Source organism: Lissotriton vulgaris, chromosome 7 (genome assembly GCF_964263255.1).
Source record: "Lissotriton vulgaris chromosome 7, aLisVul1.2, whole genome shotgun sequence".
Classification (NCBI taxonomy): domain Eukaryota; kingdom Metazoa; phylum Chordata; class Amphibia; order Caudata; family Salamandridae; genus Lissotriton; species Lissotriton vulgaris.
Window position 1 is genome coordinate 1582067801 of NC_141695.1, and position 13075 is coordinate 1582080875.

At 41.1% G+C, this 13075-nt stretch overlaps 1 protein-coding gene across 2 annotated transcripts in view; it reads right to left on the reverse strand.

Moving 5' to 3' along the window:
• The window catches only part of LOC147706032 (uncharacterized), a 777463-nt gene that overhangs the window by 244875 nt on the left and 519513 nt on the right, over nucleotides 1–13075 (reverse strand). For both annotated transcript variants that reach the window (XM_086932483.1, XM_086932484.1), the window contains one exon: nucleotides 11027–11195. In XM_086932483.1, the coding sequence (XP_086788609.1) occupies nucleotides 11027–11195 (169 nt within the window). The remainder of the gene's footprint in view (nucleotides 1–11026; nucleotides 11196–13075) is intronic.

The following is a 13075-nucleotide window of genomic DNA, read 5'->3' on the forward strand; positions in this document are numbered from 1 at the left end:
GCTGGGCCTATTATTACCTACATGCACTCCCTTATCCCGCCAAAGCCAGTGGAGTGGGACAAACTGACTGCGTGTCGTCAGAAGAAGGATGAAAGTATGTCATATTTCTTTACCAGATTTGAAGGGGTGTTTTTAGACTTTAGTGATCATGACTCGTCACAGGAGGGTGGGGTTCATTTGTTTGTTAACATGTTTGTCCCTAATTTGCTCCCCGAGATTTCTAACTATGTTGCAGGCTTCGCAAAGTACTTGGACGACTTCCTCCCCATCAGTAATATTGAGTATGGAACAGTAATACGAGCATAGAGAGAAAGAGGACAAAGAGAAAAGTCGAAGGAATTGAAGACGAGAGTGTTGATGCAACAAGTAGCTAGGGAAAATGGAAGAGGCAGAGGTTCAGGTTCGGCCCAGTGGCTACCTCAGTCTAATAGGGGTAGTGTTGGCCCATAGGTAGGATAGCTAGGACATAGCAAGGGACCAGTTCTGGTGTCTGTAAATCAGCACGGACCCTATGTCAGTGAGGATTTACAAGGAACAAGATATTCCAGGCATGAGAGAAGGCCTTATTGCAAATAATACATGATTTGATTAAGTCTTGTGTGATTGAAGAGACAGTGGTAAATGTGTGTAATATCCCTATTCTTCCTATTCTTAAAAAGACACCCTTGGGTTCTTCTGATGCCCACCCTGATGGTTTGAGACATTACCAGAATCTTGACAATGATTCTCCCGTCAGCAAAATTATTTTCCATTATCGATTAGAAGAATGCTATCTTCAGCATTCCAATCCAAACAGATAGTAGATATCTGTTCGGATTTGCAATAGCCGGGCGAAGCTTTAGATTCTGCCATGCTCCACAAGGCTATACAGAAAGTCCTAGTATTTATAGTCAAGCTTTGAAAGCTCAATTGGACTCTATGAAACTTCCTCCTGGTAATGTGCTGTTGCAGTACATTGACGACCTCCTTGTGGCTTTGAGCACTGAGGATGGTTGCCGTGAAGCCACAGTTAAATTATTGTCACTTTTGGAATATCAAGGACACAAGGTGTCACTTATAAAATTTCAATATTGTTGACAGGAAGTCAGATATTTAATTCACCTACTGTCAAAGGAGGGTCACAGACTAACACCTGAATGCATAGCTGCAATTACTAATATACCTGTTACTAAAACCCAAATCGAGGTACTCGTGTTCATTGGTTTAACTTTGTATTGTTGTCACTGGATCCCTAACTATTCCTTACTAACAAAACCCCTCCTTTTACCTGACCACCAAACATGTGCATAAACCCCTGTCTTGGACTTCTGCATGCCAGCAAGCCTTTGAGCAATTAATGATTGTGCTTTGCTCTGCGCCTGGGTTTGGTACTCCTGATCACCAGTTGCCTTTTGTGCTCTACGTACACGTGGCGGATGGTTGCGCGCTTTCTGTTCTAACACAAGATTTTGGTGGTAAGCAGAGACCCTGCGCTTATTTCTCTTCTATTCTTGATAACGTCATCAGAGCTCTCCCGAGCTGCCTGAGAGCTGCTGTGGCGGTGACAGTTTCTATCAGACTATTGGCAGGGCTCAGCCTTGATACTGAGCTCACAGTAATGGTACCTCATGCTGTGGATACGCTATTGAATACGACAAAGACGCAGCACCTTACAAGTGTGCGTCTTACTGGATATGAGTTAACTTTGTTTGCTCCCCACATTACCATCCAACGATAAGCCACTCTGAACCCAGCCACATTATTACCCCTCCCTTCGGAAGAAAACGGCAATGATGTCCATGATTTTTTATTTCAGACTGAGGAAGAAACGAAAGGACGGGTAGACCTGAATGATGTTCCCTTATCTGTACCCCAAGGGGAGCTATATGTTGATGGCTCTAGTTTCTAACTACCAGATGGCACTACCACTGCATCCTATGCAATCACAACATTACAACCTGTAGTTCAGATACCCCGTATCTCATACCAATCCGCCCAAGATGCAGAGTTGGTTGCCCTCCTTAGGGCTTTTGAGTTGAGTGAGGGACTTGTTAATGTCTACACCGACAGCCAGTATGCCTTTAGGGTGGCCCATAATTTCAGGTGCATCTGGGCAGAGAGGGGGTTTTTGACCTTGCATGGGCTTCGTATACAACATTTTTTGTGATATTTGTGATATTTGTGATATCACAAATATCACAGACAATGGAATGTTCGAGGACACATTGGAGAATGTCAGAGAAATGCAATGTCAGGCAACATCAGATGGACTGGCAATATGGGAGTAGAGTACGGGCCGTTTGGATGATGATAGGTGCTGGACTGATCCGTCTGGGAAGCAGAGATGCTTGCTGCCCAACACGTATGTGTTAGGCTTCTTAGACTGTGCCTGAACTAGGCCTCATTACTCATATTGCTTGCCTCAGCAGAACACTGTATTTTGTTGTTATTTTCTCTTCTGATCAAGGCTGTTTCTTGAATTACTAATGGATAGACCATACGGCCCTAGCATACCTATCCGAGTGTGTAGTTCTGCTCCCACATTAGGAGACAACGAGGCTCAGTACGTACCCTTGAGTTGCAGATAACATGTGCCCATCTGGCAGGTGGTAGCTCATCCCTCTGTGTCCTCTTCATGCTCGGCCCAGACCAGTAACTTTCCACTATGTGACTGGTTGGAAGCTTTTGGGAAGATTCATTACGTGTTGTAGACTGTTGGGGAGTCAGTCCCTCAGCAGACATCTTAGGGTGCAAGTCACATTGGACTCCTCTGCAGAGTATTGCTAATAAATGTATGTTTCTATTCTCTACTGTCTGACCGACTCGTCATTCTTGGGAAGGCATAGCAGGTGGTTGTAAGTAACCAGAATACCCCCTAAGTGCCACTTCCTTCAGTGCAGAAAGAACCAACAGAGGTGCTGAAAGAGGCATGAAGGGTGCAGAAAGAGGAAAAGAAGTGCAGAAAGAGGCAACAGAGGTTCAGAAAGAGACAAGAGATGTACAGAAACAGGCAGGAAAGGTACAGCAACAGAGAACAGGGGTGCAGAAAGAGCAAGAGATCTGCAGAAAAAAGCAACAGAGGTGCTGAATGAGGCAAGTGAGGTGCATAAAGGGGCACGAGATCTGCAGAGAAAGACAACAGATTTGCTCAAAGAGACAAGTTTTTTACAGAAAGAAGCAAGAGAGGTGCAGAAAGAGGCAATAGAAGTACAAAAAGAAGCAACAGAGGTACAGAAAGAGACAATAGGACTACAGAAAGAGGCAAGAGGGCTACAAAAAGAGCAAAGAGAGGTGTAGAAAGAGGCAAGATAAATAAAATGCCCTTCTGCCACAATATTTGGTAGCACTGTTTAATTTTTGTTTTGATGTACTTTTTTTGCACATATTTTTTTCAACTGCACCAATGATTTCTTTCTCTTTTATGACAGACGTAGTCACAACGCACCATTAACAGATTGGTGCTTTATTTGACAAGACATCTTTTTAAGGGACAAAACTACGGTATGTTCGGGTAGGGAAACGTGATTCTCCAGATTTTTAATGCTCCAGAAAACTGCGGAAATACACTTTTATAGTGTTCACTCTTTACTTGCTCCCACTCTGTACCATTCATCCCAGTCTCTCTCTTCACCCCAACTACCCAACTATGGAGTCTCCTTCACAGTGTGTGACAATTTACCACTATTTGTGTTTATTTATTCTATATCCTATACTCTGTACTGCTATTACTCATGTGAGCCCATCTTAAACTTTCCCTTTCAAACTGTGTTCTCTCCCTCAACCATGTGAGACTTCTTGGAGTCGGTACCCTAGGCCACAACTCTGTAATCTTTTACTTCAAGCCTTCTCCGGCAGTGTGGAGATATTGCCCAGTCTACACTCATGTACTTTAGGAATGCATCCACTCACCAAGCTTTACACCTGAATGAGTTTAGAAGTCTTTGCATAAGAAAAACATAATAAAGCAGTGCACAGGATCAGCTATACTTGGCAAGATTCTGTGTGAAGGTATGGTTTCCACACTTACTATGTCAAATTTTTGGAGCATCACAAAAAACAGGCTTATGATGATGAATGTTTGAACTTAAGATTGCCCACCCATTCAAAATCCATGTGCTCGAAATGTCACAGCTAAGATCGTTGGTAGAGGGTATATCTTAAGCCTTAACAGTCCCCATGGACGCTGGAATACTACTGCACTTGCTCATGGGGGCTGGAACCCTTCCCTTCTGTCATTAATAGTAAAATACCTGAGCATAATAAGACCAAACAAAACAATAGATGAGCTACAAAAGGGAAATGCTTTCATACAATAAACAAACAGAAAACATGCAGAGCCTAGTTCACAAACTGAATTTTCGAGGACATAAATTAGTAGTGCAGGAATGCTATTTACGTACCATAAAATTCAGTTGAAAAACCTACAGGTACAGATCTCTGCATCCACCTATCTTGTCTTTTCTTGCAACAAAATCTGCGCTACAGTGGCAAAGATCTCTGCACACATAGGTATAGATTTTTGTTGTCAATATGGGAGTGATCAATGGAGTGGTGAGAAAATAGTGGATCATTAATACAAAATCGGTGGAGTTAAAGGAAAATTGAGAAGGGGCTTAGGGGAGTTGCACTGATACAGACCCACAAAAGAATTAGAATGCTGCAAAACATATTTGCTACATCCATACTAGTGTCAAAACAGGCTTAAATGGGGGCATGGCCTGAACACCGAACATTGCGGCCGCAATTTAACTTGGCTACACATGGCCACCCACAATCCTGCAAAATCCTGTGTCATATGAGTGAAAATTACCCCCATCCTTGCTGCTAAAGGCTTGGAGAGCCCCCAATACACCAAATGGGTGAATTCTGGTGCTCCAACACTGAGTGTAGCCACTGTGTGTGGAGCAGGGTCTATTGATCTTGCTGACTAAGGATCAGGGCAAAGAAAGACCCGCAGTGGAGCCGCAGGATAGCACAACAGATGACCAAGGAGGTTGTAGCATGAGCAATCCCTAGTTCCGAGCCCCAGCAGTTCCAGGGGCATGGGCACGAGACAACTCCAGATCACCCAAGAGGCACCCAGGCCCAGCTGGTGTGGCCACAAAGAGCATGTGGGCCATGGTAGCAGTGCTGCAGCAGACACAGTCACTGCACCAGAAAGCCAGCAGATACCCCAGAACATATCCGTGAGCCCGGCTAAGTGGATTAGAACTGCGGCCGTCTCATCATCGTGGTAAGGAGCGTTAGACATTTGGGGATGGGTCAAGAGGCCACAATCAACTGCATTCTGGTACCCAGCTGGGGACACACATGGGGCCCCAAGAGATGACCATGCCTACAGATGCGGAATATCAGGCCCCAAAATCATCTTGTGGCCCGCTAGGCCTTGTAGGACCATCCACGCCCTGAATAACAGGTACCTGTAATTTGGGGATGTGGAGGCCATACCCACCTAAACAATTTAAATTCTACACACTAAAAGACCTCATCCCATTTAGGAGCAGAAGTAGAAAAGAGCATTGGGTGAGCTTCAACCTCATAGAGATGCTTCAGCCACAGGAATAGACACCATTGAAAGGGGGGGTTGGAAAAGACATCTGTACTGGTCCTGCTGTGGGCCTGTATATGGACTAAGGTCCCTATTATGAGTCTGGCGGTCTATGGACCGCCAGACTCATGGTGACGTTCTCCGGAAAGCCCTTTTATGACTAGGGCAGGCGGTCCTTAGGCCACATTGTGCTAGGTGGAGCTGCTGTGGACTAGCCAAGTATATTCCTCACTACCGCACTTTCATGATAATCCAACTGCGTGTGGTGGTGGGGAAACAAAGGGGGACCTACAGAGTGCCACACAGGAGAGCACAACATGTGTACCCCTGTGTGCATGCACACCAGTACATGTACAACATGGACTTCAGCAGTCCATGCCATGCAGGTACTACCTTTGATGTTGCCATTGCAGTGCCTATTTCATAGGCACTGCCCTGCAAATGCCAAAGAACCACCCACCAGTCCAGTAGGACTCCAGATCTGGCAGGCGGTTCCTACAAGGGTTTGGCAATGCTGGAGCGGGACGATTCAGCTTCCGCATTGTATTAATGGCTTCATGAGTTGCTACCAGCAGGAGCCCTATCTCCCTGTTTTGAAGTCGAGCAGACTCACAGGCCATTAGTGCGCCAACCCCCTCCATGGGCCAGGTCCTGCATGGTAAATTCAAAACTTATGTATTACATAGACAGAGACACTGTCCTAAAACATGCTCAATCATGGAAAAAAATGATGTAACAATCACATGTTATAATGATATTTCCAGACTGCACAGGGCTATCACTGGAACAGTGCCAATCCTTTCAGTCCGCAAAACAGCATTTCTGTGTTCTAAATATCACATATATGCTTCAATTTACAGCAAAACTCAAAGTGATGTATCAGTCGCAGATGCTCTTTTTTGACTCCCCGGAGGAGTTTTTCCAGTGGACTTATGAACAGATCCAGATCAAACCACATGCACCACCTCACCCAGATTCTGAATCTTCTCAGAGCAATAGCCAGAACAAGAACAGAAAGACACCGGCCACTTGTAATCACCGATCTCGTTTGACATGGCGGAGTTCCAGGAAGAGTCAACAGCTACAGGGTCTCTCCATCTTCTCTGGCACCTAAAGCAAGATCCCCTAAGTGACACAGGGGGTTACCCATTTTAGACAGCTTAATCATTGGATCTAACAGCATATAAAGCTATGGGTGGCCCACAACACAGTCTTGGGAATCTGTGCCCTTCTATTGGCAGGTTAATGTTGGGTAAGGGGATCCATTGGGTTGGGCAAGGGCAGACCCACCATTTTGGTCTGCCGACATCACATTCCGCGACAGAGGAGTGTGAAGTAGGAGGAGGTACATATATGTGGTTGTTGTAGCAAAACATTTGCTGAAATGATGATCTGCTGCTTGGTAATGTTGCTACTATGGTTAAGCTTGAATGTTTTTTTTATGTTTACCTTTTGGTTCCTGCTGCCTTTCGACTCCCTTCCTTACTGGGAAAATAGCCATGGTGACAAGATTGAATCATGTGTACTCAGTATCAGATTTGCTCATAGGATTTAATTTGATTGGTGTTGTAGGATGTTAATAGCCTATTGGATAGGGTGAAGAGGGAGGCAGTCCTGAAAAAGGCCATGAGGATGAGAGTGGATGTCCTGTTTTACCAGGAGACCCACCTCATGCATAGCAAGGCTGTCGGTGGCGATCCGACCACTGATAGCCATTCGCTCCAACCGTTGTATTCTGATACTGGCGGTTGAACCATAAGCTGTCAGACGCAAAATCGCCAGCTCCGCTAGGATCGTAGGTCCAGATTGGGCGGCAGTCGGAGCAGTGTCTCCGAATGGAGGTGGTGCTGAGGCAGGCACCGCCGCCGGTATTACAATATCCCTTTCAGACAACCTTTTCATGGCGGAAATACCGCTATGAAAAGTTGTTAGAAATGGATAATGGGGGCCCCGGCTAGAGCCCTCATCCATCATGGGCCACTGAAAGGTGGCCTTGAGGGCATATGTAGTTCCCCCACGCTGTGCAACGTGTGCCATGCACAACAGGGTGCATGGCACACAGTGCATGGACATGTAGGATATGCTACATGGCATTTGCATGTGCTGCAGCCCTTTCCCAGGACTGCTGCATTCCCCAGCCATGTTTCCCACTGCCAGCCTAGCAGTCATATGGCAATATGTCAGTTGGACCGCCCCATGCTTGTTGGCGGTATCCTGACCACTGCAATAGCAGCTGGCAGTACAACCGACGGCCATTATAATAAGTCCCTTAGTAAAATAATTTGTATCTACATTATTTCAAATTTTATTTTAAACACAAAATATTCTTGAATTTATGTTTAATCATTTTTGGAATTTTGTTTTTATTTGTTTTAGATTTACTGTAAAAATACATTTAATTTGAAACTCTTTTGCAATTACAAGTAAAAGTAAACACATTTTTGATTAATTTGTATTACCTAATACTGTTTTTTTTAAAAAATATTATGCTATAACACACACAAATATAAACACACATATAAATGCATACATAACTTGTTTTAGAAAATATATTCGATTAAAAACAACTTTCAAAATATTAAATATGTTATTTAAAGTTTTCTTAATTAATATAATTGTATTTTATTACATGCATTTAAAAAATACCTTTTATAAAGCAATTATATATTGGTGAAAACAACTTTATAGTAAAAGCTATTAACATTTAATACGATAATGTGTTTTTGTGGGCTATATTTTTGTCATCAATGTTTTTTCCTATTATATATGTTAGTGACATTATTTTGATTAGCAATACTTTTATTATTTTCTTTTTAAGTTTTATAAACAATATCTTGGACACAATATTTTTGTTTTTGATAGTCCGACCTCAATTACTGCATGCAAAAAGCTAATATAAAACATTTTAACTCAAAATATTGTATATGTTTTCTTGTGTTTGTGTTATTGTGTCCTCCATTGATTTTTATGGTTGTGCATGGGAGTACATAGCAGCACCAGTGGTTGACTATTTGTGGGGCTTGGCTTTCTCTAAGTCTCAGCTGGAGATCATTTGAGCCTGTTTTTTCAGTAGTACTGCTGTAGTATGTACTTTGTCCAATGCAATGATTATTAAGATTTTTCATACAGCATCACTCCACCAAGTGGTGATAGAACACTTTATATGAAATAGACAGATACATATGTCAACTAGCAAGAAAACATTATTTTAAAGAGGTGAAAAGCAACTGGACCTCGACCAAAGGAGAAACATTTCAAGCTGGGTATGAAGGCAATATGTGAATGGAAGAGGAAGCAGGGAATATATAGCTACCAATTTAACAGCAATTATGGGGGGTGGGGGAAATACTGGAAGTCATATAACACACATGTAACAACCCAAACTTAATCCAAAGGTTTTGATGAGGGTTGTGGGTGGGCAAGGAAGGTCTTGCTAACTAAGGGCCTGATTTAAAGTTCAAGTTGAAGGGATACTCAGTCACAAACATGATGGTTATCCTGTTCGCCATTTTACAAGTGCATTATATCCTATGGCACTTGTAATATGACAGGCAGGATATATGTCATGTTTATGTTGAAATAACCTGCCCGCTATACTCTAAATCAGGACCCTAGCCTTTAGACCTTTTTGGAAAGAAAGACTGTTCAGTTCTACTTCATATGTGGAGGAAGATAGTTGCAGGTGGACATGACAGAACTAGAAAAGTATTGCTTTAGAGCTTGCATTCCTAAACTTTGGAGTTTCTAAAAGGACCACGGGGCATTTCAGCAAAAGCCGGCGATAATTAAGCACGGTTAGCGAGAGGATAATTATCGCTGGCTATCACTGGATTTTGTCCCTGAGATAGCGCGCTATCAGCGAGGCTTATCTCCAAAGCGATAAAAATCCAAGCGATAGCTGATGAATGTGCGATTATCACTGGAAATCCAGCGATATTCACACAGCCATTGGAGATAGCTTGGTGATAGTGCAAGGCAGACTTAGCCATATAATATCCACTTTCCATTGGATATAATAGCTAAGTCAGATTAAAAGCAGGCATAAAAAAAGTAGCGATAAGCGTGGTTAGCGCTACTTTTCTTATCGCTCTGCAGGTTAGTGTGAAGCTAGATAATTGGAGAAATAACTGTTAGCGACATTTCTCACATTATTTTGGGGAGGAACACCCACTTTGCATCTCATTAAAGATGCAAAGCTGGGCATTCAGGAAACAGGCGCTGAGGCATGGATTCAGGCGATAGCGTGAGCATGCTGATAATGCAAAACACTTATTGCCGATTTTATCGCAGCGCCATGATGATATGTTCTCAAGTTCTTGCCGCTGTAAAACGACAGCCCACCTGAGATGCCTGTTTTTTATTGGCTTCTAACTACCTAAACCTCTCATTAAATTTCTTATTATGCCACCCATTTAGGAGTAAGTATTACCCATTTTCCAAGCACTCCTTCTGGTGCTGCACACATTTACTATTAAATCATATACTTCTCTTCAGGAGAAATAAGAGAGGCTGAGGCACAGATTTCCACCAGGATATCTGAGAATGGCAATTCTGAATATCTGAAACATCACTACTTTACATACTCCAAAATGGCTTTGGGACTATGCTCCTAAGCAAGAAGTAAAATTTTGCTTAAGCTTCGACCTGAAAGAAAGCTTCTGATTTAACAAATTACTTCACAGTAAATAAATTGTTCTTGAAGTTTATCACAGTTTTTAGCTAGCATTTCTCTGAGAAATTCCAACTCAGCCAAATAGAGTCACAAAAAAAGGTGTCATCATGGTCTCTAACTCGATGTTATTGCCTGTGATACCACATATAAGTAAGACTGACATTTATATTTAGAAATCTTAAAATATAATATTACTACTCTTTATGTTCCCACAAAGTGTAAAACCCAATGCAGCACTGTTAATATCAAGAAGAGAATATTACAATATTGAATATAACTGCTGTTCAAATTTCTTACTGCTATAGGTTCAAAGTTTTAAAAACAGCACAGCAAAAACTCTGCCGGGTTGAAGAAGACTCCCCACTGGCTTCCTTTAATGGACAGAATTACATTCAAGACCCTATCACCCACAAATATTTGCATATTCAAGGCTGCTGTTCTTACAAGTAAATATTTTATGGTACAACTCCAGCAGAACATTTCAGTTAGCCACACAACCTAATGTGGTTGTGCCTAAATACTAAATACAATGTGATTGTAGCAGGGCTATAGTCATGTTTCCAGGAAAAGTTCAGATCCTCGTCCAATAACATGGAGAGAAAAGTAAGACCTAAAACGAAGGAATTATTTATCAGCAAGTCTGTTTCCAGTCTGACCTTCTGTAAGCTCATTACCTCAGCACACATCTTGTAGTCAGCTACATTATGTTTGTAGTAGTACTAGGAGGCTACTTGTTGATGACAGCTTATAATCTCCATCCAATACAGTTTAATTTAGCAATACATAACATTAAGAATAACCAATACTCATCTAAAATGCATACTTACTAAAATTATGGGCAATTTTTTGATTTAAGAGAATTTTCTGACTTGAAAGAGTATCTGAAGGGTTGTCTGTAGAAGTAGTTCTGCCCGCAGCACTGAACTGATCCGAGATTTTAAGCATATCAATCTTCTTGGTTCCCAGTTTGCATGCAGACCAAATGGATGTATTTATCTATAACACATAAAATGTCTATCAGTTTTTCTTCCGCTGAAACCAGCAGTTATATTGGACATAAACAAAATATATTTTAAACAAAGACCAAACAAAATTAAATTGTGAATAGAAATGTCTAGATCACTTAAAAAAAAGATTCAATTTTGCCTCAATGATCATTACCTATTTTCATTTAACAGAAGTCCATATTCTTTGGTGAAACTGCCACACTTTAGTCTGAAAGCTATGCTTATTTCATTTTCAAATCAAACATTAGGAATGACATACAAATTGTGGACATTAAAGATTGGTGTTCCGGAGTTAAGTAAATGGATGGACAAAGTGATATGAGAAAGAATTGTTTGCTACCTGGTGCTACAGTGCACTCCTTTATTGGTGTGTCAACTAGTAGACTTACGGCACCAACGATTTGGATTATGTAGAAGCACATCTGACTTTATTCATTGCAGTTTAAATTGGCGTGCACTTGCGTTAACCCTGCAACACACTCTATGTGAAATAAAAGGCACAACACCACTTTCAGTATATTTGCCCTTTTCTGAAATTCTGAGATGTCCATCCCATTAACGTGCCAAAGTACAGAGAAAATGCAGCGGCTTACAAACGCATATATTGAAAACCCTGATTGATCCATACCTACAGTAAAATGAAAATGAATTTGGCTAGGCTTAGGAATTTAGAGGAATTCCAATTAATCAGCCAGTCAATCAAGCATCATCATAACTTTAATCGGTTAATTAAAACCACACAGCAAAAACAAACATTAGCAACGCAAATCTCATAATTTAAAATATAAAAAAATCATGAATTTACATGGAAAATACATTGCACCAGAGATAGTACACTTAATAAAAACTGCAGACTCAAACTGAGATTGTTATACTAAATTGTTAACTTAGCATGAATTATAGAAATATTATTAAGTCCCAATTTGGACAAAGAAAAAACTATAAATTTGCATACATTATAACTATAAATTAATTCTTTGTTTAGTTGTACAATTATGATAACTAGGCATGGCCAAACAGATTGTCTTGCTGTGCAACATTTGGAGATAGAGTAAGGCAGAACTGCAGTTAGCAAAATTCAGTAATTTAAAACCGGCACCAAATAATGCTTATGGATTGAATTTAAAAGAATTGCAAACCAGGGTGTGTTGTATACTAGACTTAGACAAAATCAAAGGGGCATGGTAGCAACGGATTAGAGGGGGCATAGCCCTTGGGAAAACTTACTGAAATATGTGCAGAACCAACCTTAAATGTGTCACTACAAATCTATGCTGGTCGTTAGTCACCCAACAATAATAGGACTCAAAGGTGAAAAAGTATTCAAAAGAAAAGAGTAATGCACAGGACATTTTAGAATTTCACAAGCTCTCTAAATGTCTGCCAATGAATACAAAATGCAGAATTGGCCCCAAACATATCTTGCTTTAAAATAGAAATAGATTTAGGGTTAGAGAACAAGTTGTGTCATCCAAGTTTGGAGCATAATAATTTATTTGAACAATAGGATCCTCAGGGCTCCATCTAATAACAATTAGAAATTGTTGTTCTTTTAAATTTAATATCAGATTTAGCCCAAACTATGCTCCAGAGGAACATTTGGCATAATTTAACTGCATCTACTAGATAAGGCAGACCACGTTCTTCATAACAAATATAAGTTGCGTTGCGGGGGGGGGGGGTTAAGAATGCAATCATCTACAAAACCTATTCTCCCTCATTAGAGGGTTAACATTTTTAAATATCGAGGGTATGGTTTATTGATCCAAATCTAGAATTTAGATGCACAGTCGAAAAGAGCTCCCATATATGTCTTACATTCCTGCTAAACGGTGGTGATTGAAGGATGCCATCTACCAACATTTTCAA